The sequence below is a fragment of the Micrasema longulum genome, unplaced genomic scaffold, assembly GCF_059751315.1.
Source record: "Micrasema longulum isolate JH-2025_06_02 unplaced genomic scaffold, ASM5975131v1 h1tg001317l, whole genome shotgun sequence".
NCBI lineage: Eukaryota > Metazoa > Arthropoda > Insecta > Trichoptera > Brachycentridae > Micrasema > Micrasema longulum.
Genome location: NW_028278504.1, coordinates 199,327 through 218,688, shown reverse-complemented (window position 1 = coordinate 218,688; position 19,362 = coordinate 199,327). Strand labels below are relative to the sequence as shown.

At 35.9% G+C, this 19,362-nt stretch overlaps 4 protein-coding genes across 5 annotated transcripts; 1 reads left to right on the top strand and 3 right to left on the bottom strand.

The window, feature by feature from the left end:
• The first annotated feature begins 243 nt into the window (after positions 1 to 243).
• Positions 244 to 4,703, top strand: LOC148275916 (transmembrane protein 177). The gene is made up of 5 exons (XM_088235048.1): positions 244 to 525; positions 649 to 785; positions 948 to 1,039; positions 2,295 to 3,014; positions 3,116 to 4,703. Exons 1-4 carry the CDS (start codon positions 368 to 370, stop codon positions 2,883 to 2,885), a joined length of 978 nt encoding a protein of 325 aa, XP_088091174.1. The 5' UTR covers positions 244 to 367; the 3' UTR covers positions 2,886 to 3,014; positions 3,116 to 4,703.
• A 1,811-nt stretch (positions 4,704 to 6,514) lies between these two features.
• mRpS21 (mitochondrial ribosomal protein S21) lies at positions 6,515 to 10,074 on the bottom strand. Of its 2 annotated transcripts, none has more exons than XM_088235052.1 (3): positions 10,013 to 10,074; positions 6,915 to 7,070; positions 6,515 to 6,761 (listed from the first exon to the last, which is right to left on the bottom strand). In XM_088235052.1, exons 2-3 carry the CDS (start codon positions 7,059 to 7,061, stop codon positions 6,642 to 6,644), a joined length of 267 nt encoding a protein of 88 aa, XP_088091178.1. In that variant the 5' UTR covers positions 7,062 to 7,070; positions 10,013 to 10,074; the 3' UTR covers positions 6,515 to 6,641. The 2 variants fall into 2 exon arrangements, with proteins under 2 accessions (XP_088091178.1, XP_088091177.1); XM_088235051.1 differs by having other exon boundaries at positions 10,048 to 10,074.
• On the bottom strand, positions 7,143 to 10,074 carry snRNP-U1-70K (small ribonucleoprotein particle U1 subunit 70K). The gene has a single exon (XM_088235047.1). The coding sequence runs from the start codon at positions 9,869 to 9,871 to the stop codon at positions 8,681 to 8,683; it is 1,191 nt and encodes a 396-aa protein (XP_088091173.1). The 5' UTR covers positions 9,872 to 10,074; the 3' UTR covers positions 7,143 to 8,680.
• A 2,175-nt stretch (positions 10,075 to 12,249) lies between these two features.
• Positions 12,250 to 19,362, bottom strand: LOC148275913 (VWFA and cache domain-containing protein CG16868). The gene has a single exon (XM_088235032.1). The coding sequence runs from the start codon at positions 19,243 to 19,245 to the stop codon at positions 15,538 to 15,540; it is 3,708 nt and encodes a 1,235-aa protein (XP_088091158.1). The 5' UTR covers positions 19,246 to 19,362; the 3' UTR covers positions 12,250 to 15,537.

Sequence of the window (19,362 nt, the reverse complement as noted above, 5' to 3'; positions counted from 1 at the left end):
TCAAATTGGGGTTGTGTGGGAATCGGATCTCTGATCCGTGAGTCCGCAACACTAGCCACGGGACCACAACCCGATTCATTAATTTATTTACACGAGCAAAAGGACAGACCACAAGTTGTTTATTTTCAACAAAGGAATCTCCTTTGTCAAAAGGGGAATTATATCATGTTTCCATTGGCTTGTCGAAAAAACTTTATCCAAGTAATTTATTTGTCTATGATAATGATAGACTATTTACTATTTAGTTCTTTTAGTTTATGGTTTATGTTCATGACCTTATCTGACAGGTACAGCAAAAGTTGCATAACCTACAAATTGTGAATTAATTTATTTAAAACTATAGCACATCACTGATTAGAGTACCAAGATGATTACGAAAAGATTGTCCTCCTGGTTTCTGTCGGAAAGTGGAAGAAAATTCGTATGCCTTAGCGTAGCTACTGTAAGTGGCATGTCTGTGTTCGGTCAATACGTGCCGCAAACTTTTGGAGTTGATTATTATATTGATATAATACATTTGTACAAGTAAGTAGATTCTTATGCTATTCGCTACATTTTTTGCAACTCGCCATGTAATGAATCCCATGCAGTGTTAAGTTATGGCATGAAAAATGTCTTAAGAATTATTTAAAATATTTATTATTTTAGATCGGGCATAAAGCAGAAAGTTTCACGAGAATTACTACAACGAGTTAATAAGTGTACTGAAATATTAAAAATGAATGAAACCAGTTCTAAAAATGTAAAACCCTTCATGGTATTCGGTTACGATTTATTCCACGCAGGTAAACTCTTCTGAACATTTTTGCAGAGATACAGCTTTACTCAAAAAAATAATGATTTTATAAACTATCGAACATTATTGATGCACAATCGTGCTTCTGCCATACCTCGTTTTATTCAAAGAATACTTTAAATGAATTGTTTTCTTCTATGTTATATTCTAGGTGTTCAGTCATCAAGGTTTGGTATATCTATTGGGGTTCCTGATAATTTTAAATACAAATCACAGAATGACATTGAAAAAGATAGTATTCAGGTGATTATAAGCTCATGTTCTAAAATATTTTTAAAAACTGTAGCAAAAAAGAAAATTCTAGTTTAAATCGAAATTTCGAGGAGAAAAACAATGATGAATATTGTGAAAAAAAAAATTGACGAAAAAGTTTACATGGCTTTTTTAATTTATACGCCTCCCAATCGTTTGCATACAAGAAGACTTAAGCCTAGCAAAAAAAATCAAGAATATATTTTTTTATGCAGACCCATATGCTAAAACCTGAAAATTCAAAAGGTAGCTGGAAAATTGCCTGTTTCCATAACAGAAAATCCAATGACCAGCAAGCAAACCAAAATCGTAGATTTTTTAAGATAGAAGCGTAAATGATGAACAAGATTCTGAAGAGTGAAGATATTATCTTAAAGTTTATATTTGAAGCACTAACTTTGTGGTTATTCATTATAATAAAATAAATAAAACAACTTTGTTTTTAACCACTAATTTTTATTTTTCACTCAACGATTTGAATGATAATATCGTATTTTTCACTACGATATTATCATTCTACTGATGAAACATTTTCGTTTATTTGTATCAAGCTTCGATAAGGAAGAAAATCATAAAATCAAGATTTAATAAATTGAAAAAGTTATTGATTTACTATGGTTTAATATGTCTTGGCTCTGAGTCTCATATAACACCATTTCACATAACACGGCATTTTATAGGAACCTATCTAACGTGTTTATTATTTATTTATTTGTTCTTTTATAATTCACATATTACATTTTTAAAATTAAAGGTAATGTTTCCTCACTGGGGTGTCACGTATTGAGGGAGACATTTTATATGATTTTGAAACATATCTTAATAAACATAATTAAATCATAATCTTAAATACATATAAAACATAATAAAAATATATAAAACTCACAAATAAAAACATCTATTTGGCCTGATCCACTCATCAATCCGTGCGCATCCCACCTCTATTTCTTAATAGCGATTTTATATAAATAGTATTTACTAATTGTTCTTATGGACAATGGAAGTAGGTTGTACACGTAATCGTAGGACGGTTACCTGTATTTTTATCATTATAATTAAAATGCAGTTCAAAGTAATGTCAGTAGAAAATTTAACTTATTAATAATATGTTCATGTTCAAAATCAATAAATAATCCAAAACTATATAGCTACTAAAAATTGAATCAGTTTAGAGATTACTTGAATTATTTTATTCTTCAGTTAAGCTTTAACATAACAATATATTATGTACATACTTTATTTTTAGGTGAACATGCAGCCTATCGATTGGACATCGGAACATGGTGAAATGTTGGGAAATGCACTCATATTACCGGAAAAAGTGCAAATCTTTGGTATTTGCAGAGAAATACTGATGGCTCAAACACCTAAATTTTTTATTGATAGCGCAGCACCTTCCATAATCCTTTTGTTATGTTATGGAACAGCAAAGCATATAAATGAGTCTATGAGATTTCATTCCCGACCACCGGGGATTCGTTACGTGATGTACTCTCTCGTGTCCATATTTGGAGTTGGATTATATTTTCTTTCTAAAGACATGTGCCAAGTCCATTTCGAAGCCAGTGTAGATGAAAAACTTGCAGACTTGGGTCCAGAGTACATGGAGAGCGGCATTGAATTCTATGATAAAATTATTAAACGAAACAAAGCCTTACGTCACTTCATGGGCTCAGCGGGAGAAAAAGTGTACTCTTCACAGGGAAATGAAAATTTCTTTGTTCGACATAAGAGGATACCCCTCAATATCAGAAAACAATACTTTGAAAACAGATTAAAAGAATTTCTTGAAAATCAGGAAAAGGAAGAAACAGAAGTTGAAGATATTAAAAAATAGAAAATGGATTTGAGCCCTAATAGTAAAGTGATTACTCTTGACTGCAGACGACAATGATAAAAACTATTTCAGTCTCAGAGTAATAAATTCACTAGAGAAGCCCTTCAGCTCTTATTACATAGAACAAAAGTGTTATGACATGTCATAAGCCCTGTAAACGCTCGAATATCCATAATCTTGAAAAACAAAAATTCTACCCATCTCTGTTGTGATATAAATAAAAACAAAAGTGTTCCAAATTTTTTGTTTGGTTTTTAGTTTAACAACTTGCAACAGACGGTTTTGGTTTACGCTTGCAATTCTCGACCCGAGTACCTACAGCCTGTTGTACTGCTGTAAACCGTAGCTAACTTCATGGTTGATAATCGTAGAATGGTTTTTGTCCGTATGGGTGGCTATTAGCCAGTAGCGTGTTATTACTTTTGAGTTAGGCCATACAATTCATACAGGGATTATTAATTTTTAACAAGACAGGCCAAGAGGCCCAATCAGTGGCGAATTACGGCACAGACCACCCAGACTTAAGTGATGTCTTAATTAATATTTATGATCTCACCAGGAACCGAACCCGCCATTGGTGAGGATAGCATCTTAGCCATTACACCACAGATGCTACATTAGAAGCCCATCAGTTTGTTAATTTTGATGATGATTAAATTTATTCTTTTAAAAATGATGATTTCAAAATAGATATTATGATGTAGCATAATGTACTTCCAAAAATATTTCTGTATACATTTTATGCGAGTGTTCATAGTAGACGCAGCAACTTGCAGTAACAACCGTTATCAAGCAGAGACAATATGGCTGGCTAAGCCATATACAGTGGATGCCTCCTGAGAGCCTCAACTGTGCTTGCCTACTTTACGAGGCATCAGGTTCTGTCCATTGCTGACTGTTCGTCGGCAGTCCATGCCGGAACTACGAGATGCGAACCTGACTTGGAAGAGTGCATAGGAGATGGCAGCTGACATAGGTTTGGAGGCTTTTTATGGACACCATATCCTCCAAATAGGGAGCGGACACAACATTATGATTATAACACGTGGGGGTTTCGGGTTCGATTTCCAATTAGATTGGCCTATGCTTTGATATTTACAGAACTAGATGTATACTAAGGTTTTAAATCTAATTGGTTTTAGTTTCAGTGCTGCAGAGCAGAGTTTATTTGATATTTTTAAATACATATTACAATTTGTTGCCCACCAAGTCTAAAGACTTTTCGTTTAATGTTAAATTACAATACCTTACATACTGCAAAGATCTACTTTAAATTTTTTATCGAAAATAAATATTTCAATTCTTATTATTTTCTGATATTATCATTTTTAGACTATTCTATTTTCTAAAAATCGTAAATAACTTGTACTAAAAATAATGGGATTGAGTTGCGGTAGAGTGAAATTTGAACCTCGGACCATTGACCCACGAGTCTATAATACAACCTGGTTAAATCCACACTTACATGAATTTAAAAATCCAATGCTCATTTGTATAATAATTTACAAAAAACATATTTTTTTTACTGTCAATAATTAATGATCTATCAAGACAAAAGAACTAAACTCAAAAATGTTTTCTAGATCAAAACCTCTCTGTATTCACACATCAAGTGATCTAATAGAAACTGTTGAGGATTGTCTCATAAAAAATATACACATTCATCAAATTTAGCTCCTGCCATTATTCTCCACCTCCCCCACAATATCTGGAAGGGCTTACAGGTTCGAAATAGTATTTAGAAGGTGTTAGAATTTGTACAGATATAGTTATTATATAAATAAGATGTTTTTAAATAAAGTTACTGTAAGTGTTGAACTGGCTTTTTAATTTAAGTGAATAAAAAAAAACTTATTCCTCTTTCAAATTCTATCAAAGAGAACGTAAAAGTTTGATTGAACTTTTTAATCTACTTAAATTTTTCACGCTGGAAGACTATATGAAATAACCTGCAGGTTTATTCCGTCACAATTTCATTTCGAAGTTCATTTGTTTGCCATATATCCATCTCATTCTAACGCAATTAAAACCTTATTTTGTTCTTGTTTCCTCATGAATTTACGAAACAATTTGTTACAGTATAAGGCCACTGTTACAGTCTCTTCAGTGTCAAAGCCTCAGGTTTAAATAAACTATGAAAATTCTAATTAATAGTTAAAAGGAATGAGATAAACTCACTTTTTTGTATTCGCAAACTTAGTATTGACAATTTGATCAGACACCTATATTTATTTCTTAGGGACATTGATTATTTCATAGATTTTTTAGCTTGCCCAATACTCGGGCTTAAGAAAAATCACAATTTCATCGGGAATTGAACTCGAAACAACCATGTACGAGGCATTCATCTTAGCAATTACACTATGGTGGTTATCTAGTAGAATTTATTACATGGCTGGTCCTGTTAAGCTGAATGTGAAAAGTATAAAAGCGTACATTTTTAGTTGGGAACAGAACTAGCATTGCCCTAGAATAATGAATGATAGTTCTCCCAGGACCTTAATTGCCGGACTTTTATGAGATAATTTAGCTACAGAATATTTTAAAAATTGAAATTTGCTCGCTAACTAATAAAAATGGAAAAATATTACTAGAGAAAGCGTCGCATTGCAATTTAGTCTTGTGAAACATGCAGAAATAAAAGTTTCCACACAAAATGCATATCTCAAAGTATATCCACATTTCTAATTTTTTACTAACTATGCAATTTGGCTACTATTATAATATATCCTATAATATTATGCAACCAATAGTGACATCTCGGGCAGTTATTAACGTACCTACCCATTTTTAGTTTCCAAAGATTCACTCATGGTAAAACTTTAGTTAATAGGCTCTTCTGAAGCTGGCCAAGCGTGTGATGGTAGAAGTAATCAATATATCTTAAAACATTTTTTCAATCAATAGTGATGTGCCTGTTTCATGTAATTAAGTTATCATAAATATTTATACAAAAATTTGAGTATTCATTTTGTTAATATAGATTTTAAAGTAATCTTATCTGTAATACAAAAAATATATTGCAATACGTTATTTGTATCTAGACGTCACTCACATTTTATAAAATATGCTTTTATTTTTGAAATACATAATTTTTTATCTACTTATGACTAGTGACTATGAATCACTCTTTGCACATGAACCATAATCAAAGCTCCGACCCACAAAACGGTTTTACGTTGAATCAACATAAAATTCCATGCATGAAGGATTTTCATATGGTGCATCACAAATTACTGAATGAACATAGGTCTTATTTAGATTTTTGTACTTCTACATAACTATATAATATATAAGAATTGTCTAAATGTAACCTAAGATTTAAAATTGAAAGCAGGGAAATAATTATGTTAAAAATTGTATTATTAAAACAAATGAATTTTTAATAATGTTCCACATTTGTGAAAAATGAATGGAATTTTACAGTAGAACAAAAATAAGAAAGAATTTAAACATAAATACAGATATGATTGGTTGCGCTAAAATGCAATCCGCGAACAGGAGAATAATGAATCAGACAAATAATAAATATATAGTAGAGGAAAAGTCTTATCAACCAAAATAACCATACCTACCAAAACTGTAATTGTAATGCATTGTGGATTTTGTGTGAAAAAAACATCAAAAAGTGTTGTATGTTTTATGCAAATTTATTAATACACATACCTAAATTATTATATTTCTTTCAAACAGTAAGTTACCACAAGGCTTACTCAGGTGGCGGGTTGAAAATAAACGCAACAAGTGACAAAGCTATTAACGATCATAGCCCGGGAATGCATTTAAGCGATTCTTTCTCAAGATAAACTGTATTTTTCTATCCATGTCTTCATTGTAGATAGCTTTACACTTCTCATAATTGACGCGACGTCTCGTCTGAAAGCAAAAGAAGACTCGGTAAGTCTAATTTTTGCCAAGACCTATCGGGATGTATATCCAACAAATTGACAAAACTAGAGCACTATTGGAGGCATGCAGCTTGAAGAGCCTGAATAGTTAAGAGAAACGGAAAATCCCCGCAGGACCTACCTGAAAGGGTTTTTCATAGAAACGAGTGCGACGGTATTGATCCAGTAATCCCTCTTTTCCTAATATTCTATTTAATACTCTACATGCTTCCTCGATGTTATTATTTTGTACGAATACTGTCCTCGCTACAAATGCCGCATGCCGCATCTCCGAAGCCTAAAAGGTTTAAACAGAATTTGAAACTAGGGGAGCAAGGGTAATGGGATTATTAGAACAAAAAAACAAATATGGTAAAACGACATTGTAAAGAGAAATAACCAATTCCCCTTCACAGAAGTTCATTTGTATATTTGAAAATTAAAATGAGAACATAAAATAAATTGGAGTAAATACAATTTTACCAGTTTGGTTAGCGGCAATCTTACAATGGCAAAGTACAGCCCGTAACTGTGAAGGCAGGAACAAGAGTTTTTTATATTCTGGGAATATCTTTAATACAGGACAAAGACCAATATACCTGACTTGCCTCTCCATCCACAGCTCTCTCGGAGGCATTTACAATATATTACTTACTTGTACAACTATACAAACCGGAATAAATGCCAATGATTTGCCCGTTGGAGACTCAGTAAATAATAAATAACACTAGTTTACCACAAGTCAAGAGGTTCCCCCGATATAACCTTATCTTAACACTTCTTACCGTTTTTCACTACACAAACACTTCAGACATTACCTGAATCAGTTTAGTACACTTTTACCTGAATTGGTAAAAAACCAAATAGGGCGAAATCATCGTGGCAATAGTCAAGTTTTTAAACATGTATTATCTAAAGCAGGTTCAAACTAAAAAGCAAGTTACGGGACAAATTTGTTAAGATTCAATATCAAAAAAAGAAAAAAAAAGGTGACTAGACTTCTGAAGTTTGGTTTATTAAATTTTAAACTATGGTCCTGTCCGATATATTGCATTTTAGTATGTACTCCTTAAAGCATGCAACTTAAAATACAATTGCTGCCAAACAATATTAACAATTTTTAATCTGATACTTACAACTTTTGTTTAGCACTTGGAATATTTTGTTTGATACATAAACTTTATACTTACAACTTGAGTGATCTATTAACATAATATACTTAACTGATAGACCCATTTTTTTAAACTCGGCAATCCTTAAGATTGAAAGAATTTTATTTAAAAAATTACCTTTACCGATAACTTAAAAGCATTTAATTTATAATGGTAATCACAAAGGAAATTTAGTAGACTATCAATACTTACTGCGAATAATATTAAAATAATAAAAGAACTTAAAAGAATCAAATAACATAAAGGCTAAAAGAATTAACTTGTTCATACCTTGGGGGAATAATTTACGGTGATCCGATACTTATTAATTGAAACCTGCAGCTGATAACAGCTGATGTTCATATTACTATAAAGATATAAAGGTGCCGATAGTACACCTGCAGACTTCGGTTTAACTTACAGAATGTTTTCATCTCCAGTTCAGCAGAGAAGTGGTCATTTAAATTAATAAATTGCCTACGCACTGTTCTTACTATAGTGCTATTGTAGTGTATTAGTGACAGAAAATTACAATAATGCTGGCTTATTGACGAAATCTAAAAACTCAGAATGACAAGTAAAAATGTACCATAAATTTACCCTCTCATTATTTGCGAACTCCCGGTAAGTCTTGCGATACAAGCGAAGATTGCGATACAAACCTCTCAAAAATTTACACATCATTTGTAAGGATAACTCAATGATCGAATGTTAATATTAAAGTACATCTAGACTTAAATACACTAAAAGCCGAAGCTCAATAGTCCTCTCCTTCATATTCACCATCTTCCTGATTTTCGTAATGTCCATTAGAATCGTCAGGTTGGAATTTCTTTTCATCTTCCTCATTCTCAAACTTGACGTTTCCGGCCTCGAAGGGCGGAGGGTACTGCGTGGAGTAGTCTGGGTAGTCGTCCACCGGTTCTTCCTTGATTTTAATTCGCTCTTCTTTAACAGCCCCGTCCTCGCGCTTCTCTCTGCGCTCGCGCCGCTTTCTCCTGTCGCGGTCCTTCTCCCGATCCCCCCGCTCGCGCTCGCGCTCTTTCTCCGGGCGCTCCTTGTCGCGCGAGCGGCGCCGCTTGCGCTCGCCGCGCTCGGGGCGGTCCGGGCGCTCAGGGCGCTCGGGGCGCTCGCCGCGCTCCTCCGGCTCCCGCGAGCGGCGCGGCCGGCGGCGCTCGCGGGAACGAGAGCGCGAGCGCCGACGCGGCCTTTCCCTTTCGCGGGAGCGCCGCCTGTCGGGCTCCGCGGGCCGGGCGCGCCCCTCGCGCTCGTGCTCCAGCCGGTAGCGCTCCCTCTCGCGCTCGTTGTCCTCCCGACCCGAGTGCTTGATGTTGACATCGGGTCCCCCTCGCCGCGTGCCGCCCAGCCCCCCGCCCAGGCGGCGCGGCAGCCAGCCTTTCACGGTCCGGGCGCGCTCCACGTCCACCAGTACCCGCCGCCCGTCGATCTTCTTACCGTCCGCGTGTTTGTAGGCCGAGTGCATGTCCCTCTCGTGTTCGTACTCTATGAAGGCGTACCCGCGCGGCTTACCATTTTCGCTGTCGTGGATGACGACGATCTTCTTGATGGGCCCGTAGCCTTCGAACTCCCTGCGAAGCTTGGATTCGGACGTATCGTAGTTGATGCGAGCCACGAACAGGGTCTTGAATGCGTCTCCGGTGCAGCTTGTCGCGGAGTTGGGGTCCCACACGGCTATCTCCTGCTCTAGCTTGTAGGCCACTTGCTCCGCGCGCTCTCGCCGTCTTCTTTCCAAACGTTCCTCGCGGGTCTCCACTCGAGTAGGCGGAGGAGTCTCGGAGGGGTCCTCGAAGAAGTTGAGAAAACCCCCGACCCCGAGATAACCTTTCTGTTTCTTCTCATGGGGAAGTTTATTCGGAGGAGGTAAGAAAGGTATCGGGTCTCTAGGCGCAAATAGCGCTAGTAAATTCGGAGGTAAAAACTGCGTCATTTTGCCGACGAACAATCACAAGCGATGAGAAACACTTACTGATATTACAAGTTAAATTCCGATCAATCCATGTCGAAGTTGGATGTAGCACATTTTTATACTCTAAACACAAGTTTATATTTTGATAAATGAAATACAAACCTTAACTTTTAACGAATCTGAGAATTATAACCTACCACTTCCGAAACGCCATGAAGTACCATAAACAAAAAGCGTATTTTACGGAAAGCGGAAGTAGAAATTTTAGAGGAAACCATAAACAGAGAAAGTTTATTATAAATTGAGTAGGCACTTAAAAAATATATGGATACCTACTTATAAATAAGAATAAGCTTTTATTATTCTCCATATGTGCAACCAACACCTAAAATATAGCCTCTCTAAGGGTCTGAGTTTAACTCAGAATTAATTTTTAAATAATAAAACTAAACAATGACAAGAAACGCATTAGTAGGTAAATTAAATTTTGGATAACTCTGTCAGCTGCACATGGAGAAAAACAAAACTAAATAATTGACATGTAATCAATATATAATTTAGGTAATTCAGCTCAGAAAGTTGCATGGACAAATATTATTTTTACCTCTTTCTTTTTTTTCCCAACCTTACCATCTCAACCTCGGGTTTTTTTTTATTAAAAAAATATACTAAATGTGTACAATTTCTAATGTTCTATTGTACACATATCTAACAATATACATATCATCTAATATTCATGTTATTTCTAATGTACGGATGGGAAGGAATTTATATACCTATACATTATAATTAATTAAAGTGAATTTACACTCATATTTTGGTAAAAATGGTATGGTCAACCCAGTTGCAGTTTAAACCCATGCTGTGTTAACATGTTTCCTGCAAGACATTGGGTTTCCCTTCCAGGAATGGATTGCAAAAAAATCTTGAATCTTTTATATTAAAAAATGCCTCAAATATTAAATTTTATGGTGCTCGAAATTATTATTTTTTTGTTTGGCACTTACCTAATTTTATCGATTTTAAAATAAATATCTTATTTTGTCAGACACGGTGCCTCCAAATTTATAAAATCATTACAAACTACGAATTATAGTATTTTTGCTGTTGCGTTTCATTTAAGAAAGTAAAGAAAAAGTAATTTCTCATATTGATGGTCTAGAACAGTGGTCTCCAACCTTTTTGTCACCGCGAACCGGTCAACGTGACACATGAATGAATTAAAAAAATAATTAATTACAATATATATTTGTACAATAAATACGTATAAAACTTACAACTGTGGTACATAATAAGTCATCGTGACAAATAATAGAGAAAACACAAGGTTTGTGGGAAAAATGAAGAAACAATAAATAATAACAATGAAAGATTATTAAGTTTCAGTTATTTTTTTTATTTTCTTTTCATGGGTATTTTCAATATTTTAAGGTGCAAAGGAAGGTTGAAAGTATTATTTTTCCAAGATAGAGAAAATAATTTTGAGAATGCTCAGGGTTTAATATTGGGATTTTAATGTTATTCTGATATCTTGAAGATATATTAAATTGAAATTTATTTATCTATTTTCTTGAAAAGTTTTGTTTTTGAAGTTTTAGGTGTTTTGATTTAACGCTAAATAAGTGAGAACCCTGAGCTTGCTTCATTGAAACGAGATGGTTCCATTTGGGGGTAATAAATAGGAGATTGTGACACCCGAAGTGTTTTGCTTGTGTCCAGTTTATTTCTTTGTTTTGTTTTAGTTGCTGTCACTGCAGAAAAACCCGCTTCACATAGATAGGATGTCGGAAATTAATGGCAATAGGGATTAATTTTCAGTTACTACAGCACGTAGTAAATTTTATAGGTATTTTCGAAAGTAATTTTGATTTTTAAGCAGGGCCTTGCGCGGCCTAGTACCATTTGATCCACGGCCTGGGGTTTGGGGACCACTGGGCTTAGAAGACAAACGTGCAAATGAAAGAATTGGTAATTTTTCTTGCCTTTAATTACAAATATGCAACTACGATTTGGGAAGAGATGAACAATTAGCATTCTACAGAGTGCAAATGGCACGACACGCTCATTAATAATTATTCAATGTTAAAATGTCGAAAAACTTTTTTTTCTGCTTAGCATGTTTGTCTTCTAGACCAGCTTTTTCCAACCGCTGGCGCCGGCTTCGGACCGGTTCGTTGAGATTTTCTGACGGCCAGCAGAAACACTTGTCGCCCATTTTAAAATTCCTGTACTAAAAAAAACGCAAATTGCTATTTTTATACCTGTGTTACCGGTCCGCAAGATTTTTCTCCTATTTTCACCGGTCCGCGGGCTTAAAAAGGTTGGGAAACGTTGTTCTAGATTCTAGACCATCGATATATCCAGAAATATTTTTAGGTGTCAATAAATAAAAATGAATACATAAGAAATATTTTATTTTAGCATAAAATTTAATATTACGAAATTATTGTCCTAGACATAATATATGGCATTACAAAAAATCACTGTACACATAATACTATAATTAGTTTATTGATAAAAAAAGTTAAATAATTATTTATCTATTTGGTAAATAATTATTGCAAAATAACAATTAAGATACATGAATATTGTTTTTGAGTAACACTTGCATGATAAGCATAGGTATTAATTGTGACTTTTCTTTTCGGTATAGGTACCTACAAAATACTGTTTTCTTTTTAATTAAAAAAAATACGTACACATACTTGCAAGCAAATATTATAAATATGTTTTCGCTGATGTCATGAGTTCATAAAAACTAGAGAACATTAAAAAATAAGCATGTAAAATTATTTGGCGAACATCATAATACTGAAATATGGCATTCAGTGATTTAGGAAGTACATACATTATTTATAAAATGTGGATTTTTTCATTTGAGTGCAGTATTATATTAAAATGCTGTAATGTAAAATAAAAATAATCATTCATCACTATTGTATATGTTACAAAAAATCATATTTTGTCTTTGAAATTTACATTTGTTTTAGTAAAAAAACAGATTATTCAATTTTAGCAAAGCATTGGAACAGTTGGATAAGCGAGTCAAATAATAGTTAACCTTATCAATGTTCTTTCTATTTGCTGTTATGTCTTTAATGTTTCTCTACAATACAAAATCAGTAATGTTAAAACAGTCTTCAAGATGCTAGTCTTCTTATGAAAATAAATAAGTACAATTCATTTTAGATATAATATAAGTATTTAAGCTACCTAATTTAAAATGTTTTCATATTTACAATGACCAAAATGGCACTTGTAAAATCATGTATTAGATAAAATAATGTTAATTCTAAATGTCCAGCCTTATTTAATCATATAATAAATGTTTAAATACTTTCATACAGATTATTTGTATTTTTTTCTGTGAAATAACAAATCGTAATTTATATAAGATAAATAACACACTCTGGAAGTAGTATGTCGAGGAGTCCGGCAAGCATGCATTGTCTCCTCTCCTTTTTGATTTGTACTAGGAAGCCATTTTTAAGGATGCACTAAATGAACTAACAGATGGTTAATACCATCTGTTAGTTTTGTAGCTAATGCATAAATGGACAAATTATAAACAATATCCGATACGCGGATAATACTGTCCTAGCAGATAGTATGGAAAGCCTGCAGCTATTATTGGACAAAGTTCACTCGGCTAGTTTGAATAAAGGGCTAGAAATGAATATGTCCAAGACTAAATGTATTGTTATTCGGAAAAAGACAAAAACTTTCCCAATGACTTTAAAACTTGGAGCGCAGGTTATTGAGCAAGTCCATCAATATAAATATTTAGGATGCTGGCTGAATGATAAATGGGATCACTCACAAGAGATCAAAGTCAGAATAGAGATGGCGCGAGACTGCTTTTTCAGGATGCATGACTTTCTTTGTAGTAGAGAATTAATTTAGACCTCCGAATGCGCATTGCACAATGTTACGTTTTCTCAGTACTTATAAACGGCGTCGAAATGTGGACACTCACTCAAAGCACTTCAAAAAGATCAAAGTCTTTGAAATGTGGTGCTACAGGAGGATATTAAAGATCTCTTGGGTGGACAGAGTACGAAACGATGACGTTTTCCGATGGGAAAAAGATAAAGAGGTACTGAAGACCATAAAGAAAAGAAAACTTGAGTACTTCGGGCATGTGATGAGAGGCGAAAAATATAACATTTTACAAGTCATTCTACAAGGAAGGATTGAAGGAAGGCGCAGTGCAGGTAGAAGGCTCTTCTCTTGGCTAAAGGACTTGTCTGACTGGTTCCATTGCAGCACTCAGTCCTTGTTCAGGGCAGCTGCCAACAAAGTGAGAATTGTTACGATGATATTCAACCTCCACCGGGGAGAGGAATGATAAGACAAAAGTTTTATGAAACATATAGAATGATAAAACAATTTTCAAAACAAAACAAACCACCTAAATCTTGATTATAAGGGAAAAAAGACATTTAATAAACATTAATCATACAAGGAACTTCTCTCAAGTAGACACTGTAATCTATTTTTTTTTTCAATAATCTGTAAATTAGGTTTTAAAATTATCAAAATAGATGTTTTCTATGCAAGTATACTTTACAAAATATTATTTTGATCTATTGTCAGTGGTTAGATTACAGAAATTACACATGGCAAAATATAATTTGAATTATATTTTTATAGCAGTAAATATAGTAATAAACATTGGGTAAATCAAGAACATTAAAGTTAAAAAAAAAGTTGAAAATTTAATAAAATTGGACAATTATAGATTGAAACAATTTAAATAAATATTATTTGGAAACATTGTGTATACTATGTTTTTTCTCTCTTCACAAATGAATCATTTTTCCACAGCATTTAATCGACTATTTGTAAAGACCCACAATATAATATGGATATTAAAAAAATCTACCTGGTCATGTGGCATATTTTGATTATTGAAAATATTGAAAAATGGAACATGTCATACGATGTTCAACTCCAACAAAAACCAGGTATTATTATAGGTATTATAAAACATAATTTTAACATAAAATAAAATATTTTAAAAATACATGTTTTTCTGATAAATGGATTTTTTGGTTACAAGAAAAATGTTAATTGATTAATAAATTATTATTTGTAGCAAAGATTAAAAATATAAACTTAACAACTAACACTTAGAAAAGTAAAATTAACAATTACTTAGTCTCATTTAAAAATCGAGGAGAGGTAAAATGATACGTTCTACATGTCAGAAAACAATTGCGTGGTAGAACAGAATTTAATGAACAAATCACCTCAATTGCTCAATTATTTTATAAATTGTAATTTACACACATTTCAACATAATTAGTAGGAAAATAAAATATCATTTATACAAATCTGTATGTACATCACATAAAAAAAAGATATTGATCATGGTAATCAGATTAAGGATAATATAGTTCTCATCTTTATATTAAGCATAGAATGTCACTCAAGTAAATTGAGTTACATTTTTGTACTTCTATTATTTTACCACAAAATGCACATTGCTCCCTTACTGTTTAATTAAAGCTAAAAAGTCGCTGAAATACACAAAGCACACACAGTAGTAACACAGATTTATTTTCAAAAGAATCTGATGTTATGTATTTAATATATCGAGGTATAAATATTTTATATCATAAATTTTCTCATTCTTGCCTGTGCAGCTAAATGGTACACAACAGGAGAGCAGCAAAAGCTACATGTTACGTAGCCTCCATGTGACGATGTACAGTAACGGGTGCCAGCACATGGTGCTTCCCGCAGGGCAGCTGCGTAGTGTGGACCTCTGTGTTTCCGCGGGCTGGGGACAAGCTTGGGGAGGGGCCTCCCGGGGCCAGGAAGGGCTCTACCAGCGCGAACGCCTGGTGTTCTGAGTCATCGTGGGGAGTCATGGTGGAGTAGCCATGGTCTGACTCCCCAGCTGTGTTAGGGCGCCTGTACCCTGTGAGAATACGATAAGGGGAAACAGGAGCAACAGGCTCCACAACAAGTAATGGTTTGTCTAAGTGTCCCGATCTTTCATCTCGAATGTCGTCCTCTGAGTTTAGGCCGCCGGCCCGCAGCCCTCCGTGAGACCACGCTTCGGGCAGTGGTACGGGGTAAGGCTCTGACGCTTCCGCAGCCAAGTTTTGCTTGTAGCAGTAAACGGCTAAAGCCAAAATTAGACACAAGGCAACTGCGCAGCCAGCTATTGGTCCAACTGCGGAATACGCCGGCGCCTGATCATCTCGAGCCACCTGCCCGAGGGAGCCCTCTCCGTACGGTGTGGGTCCGCCGAGCACTCCCCCGAAGCAAGTCGCTTGAACCCCGCAGAAGGGGGCAGACAGTCCGCTCTCACCGTCCCTGTCTAACTGGCACCACTCGCAGCCTAGCACTCCGAGACAAGCCGACTTACTGCTGTACGATTCACACTGAAAGTCAAAGCAGGAATCCAAATGTGAAGCCATGCTGTAGAAAAAGTGATTTTTGCGAGTGTTTTTCTCGGGCAGAAAGTCACACAAGGGTACTGCGGATGGAGGTGAGGAGCAGGTGTCTTCTATTAAAGCGCACTCGCAAGGACATTCGCACTCACTCTGCTCCATGCGATTGCAGTTAAGACAGAGCCGGTCAACTACGCTGCAAGGGCAGAAAGCTCCTAAGTTGCAGGAGGAGTTCACCATTCCTACAAAAGTATTTGTACCGGGAATTGCTGATATATAGTAGCGGGCGCAATGTTCTCCGTGCACGATATTTGTCAGTACATTATCTAAAGACGTGTTGAACTCGTAAAATCTTTGAACGGTGCCATCTGCATAATTTTTACATAATTGTTTTTGAACAAACCCTCTTTGGTTGAGCATATCATTGGCGATAAGAGACTCCTTATGGGTGACATGCTGTCGTTCAACAGGTCCTGATCCAGCTGGGTCCATAAGTCCAGGATGCGATAAGAGATAGCCCCGATTATCCATAATGAAGCACTTTATATTATGTTCTACACACAAAGGTAACGAGTCTAGTAACAATTTGTAAAGGTATCCCATTGACATATCCATAGAGAGTACTATAGAGGGTTTGGAATTTTCGATAGAACCAGTGGGAGCTCTGGATACAGTGATTATGTATCCCGCTCCACCAGAATCGAGGTGTGGAGGAGTCAAGACTACTTTTCTAGGATTACGCAGTGCTCTCGCAAACCAAGGTTTTCTATTTGGTTCAAAATCTGATTCTAATATAGAGCCAGGAAACATCACCAAGACGCCGTTTTTTGATGCCGCATATCTCCGCACAATATATTTATTAAATGCTCCGCGTATATGTTGCCTTTTGAAATAGCTAAGAATCGGATTCAATATACCGACATCGTTGCGAACATCGCTTTTTAATCCGGGATTAGAAAGTAATCTAGTGGTATCTTTCAAGTAAGCCATGTAACTTCGCATTAGAGTAAGAGAGACATCTTTTCCATTCCTAATATCATACAAATATTGGAAAGGAGATTGAAAGCTTGAAGGACTGAGATAAAGCGTTCCTTTATGAATAGTCGCTACTTGTTGGAAGTGACGGCAGAGGGAAGCATGCGCCGGGGGCAGAAGGTCCATGCGATGATGCTGCAGCTCCCGCGCCACGCCCCCGGCCAACCTGCCACCTTCCCCTCTTCCCTTAGTTCCGTCTACACTCTCCGACACGACGCACACAATGTAAAGTCCTTTCACCGACTTCCACGTGTAATCGACGCCCGCCTCCTTCGTTTTGATATTGAGCGTTCCACTGGAGTCGCGTAACATATTGCGCTTAACAAGATAAAATTCTTCTGTGGGTTCTAAAAATGATATGTCTATTAGTTTTGGCTCGGAGACGATTACCTCTGGCCGAGGATAAGTAGAATGAGCGATGACATTGCCAGAGAAATCAACCAGAAATGCTCTGCGCCTCTGCGTGAAAGAGTTAAAATAAATAATGTCTTCTGCGAGATCAGACAAATAAAGATCTAATGCCAATAATCCGAGGGGGGCGACGGGTAAAACAACAGGAACCAGCAAGTCTCGTTGGAGAGGTTCCCATAGAGGAAGACCCACTTGCACTCGGTCTCCTGTCGGCCCTATAGGGAGGTGCAACAGCAAACGCGAAGCCACTTGACCGACTGATGTTGAGCCATTAAAGTGTATAATTGATTCAGCACACAGAATGCCATAATTGTGACAGACTTCTGAAATAATTTTATTTGTTATCTGTTGTGATTTTTCATTGTCACCACTAATATGAATGTCGCATCCACTAATTATAAATTGGGAATTGAACTTATTCTTAAAACCGATTAATAACTTGGCAATTTTTTCCATTTCCGACGCCAAATACGAAACATCCCCGATGTAAATAATAGAAACATTCGATACATTACTCGAAGTAATAGTATCCAATACGGTTTCAAAGGATTTTGTTATGTTGGGTGATGTATCGCTTGTGTCTATCGAATTCAGATACTTAAAAAGTGAATCTTTATTTTTGTCTGTGGCATATCCGACTGGCGCGGTTTGATTATCACAATGACCGGTGAGAGGAACCATGGCAGAGTTCCCCACAGACAGAAGGCCCACAGAGTCCCGGGGCAGCAGTAGGGTGAGGAGCTGGTGTAGCAACGAGGAGGCGAGGCGCGCGCCCTCTATGTCTAGGCGGGAGGAGTCCAGTAGGAAGAGGAAGTGCTCGGGCTGCGGTTGGAGAAGGTGATGGAACAACTTCCTCGAGTTACTTCTGGTGGAGGCCGGCCCGCACACCTGGTCCGTAGCGGCATCTTTAACCGATAAGAAATATTGCCTCTTCACTTTAAAATTAAACTTTTTAGCGGCGTTTTTGATGTAAGATTTAAAATTACTTTTGGGTATATTAAGTGTCACTTTATCACTGTTGATCTTAATGTCTCGGAGATGGTGAGATTTTTTAAACGAATTCAGCGGGCACGGATAAGTAAACGACTGTAGGTTCGAGTCGTTCATGAGATTTTTCTTCATGTCTTGCAATATAAGTGTAGCTGTGTTTATCTTCGCAGAAAGCCGTTCAGAAATAGTTAGGACGAGATCGTCATCCGAAAGAGACCGAGTACTGGGATGCAAGGAATCCAAAATGTTTTCCAAAGTAGTAGATCCAAGTTCTTCGTTGCTAGCGTCGTGGAATTTAGCGGAAAGGATCGTGGCTGCCTTGCCTATCATCCGCTTACGAAATAATTCTCCCAGTGATTCGCTGGAATTTGAAATGCTCGATGTTTCTTGCGTTTTATATTCATCTTGAGCTACGACAAGTCCGACCGCACAAAGTAAGCATAATACGCCACTTAAAACCGACAGATTACGATTCCTCAAGAGAGAATCCATCGGAAAGATATTTTTAAGCTTAAGCCGGAGATTTAAGATTAGTCTTTTTCCATGAGTTTTCATGTTGGCCGAAAAATGCGCTTATTTAAATTAATATGAAATCGTTTTGAATAGTAAAACATTGTAAAATATATAAGTAATTAAACACAACACTAAACAAAAAAAACAACTGTCCACAGA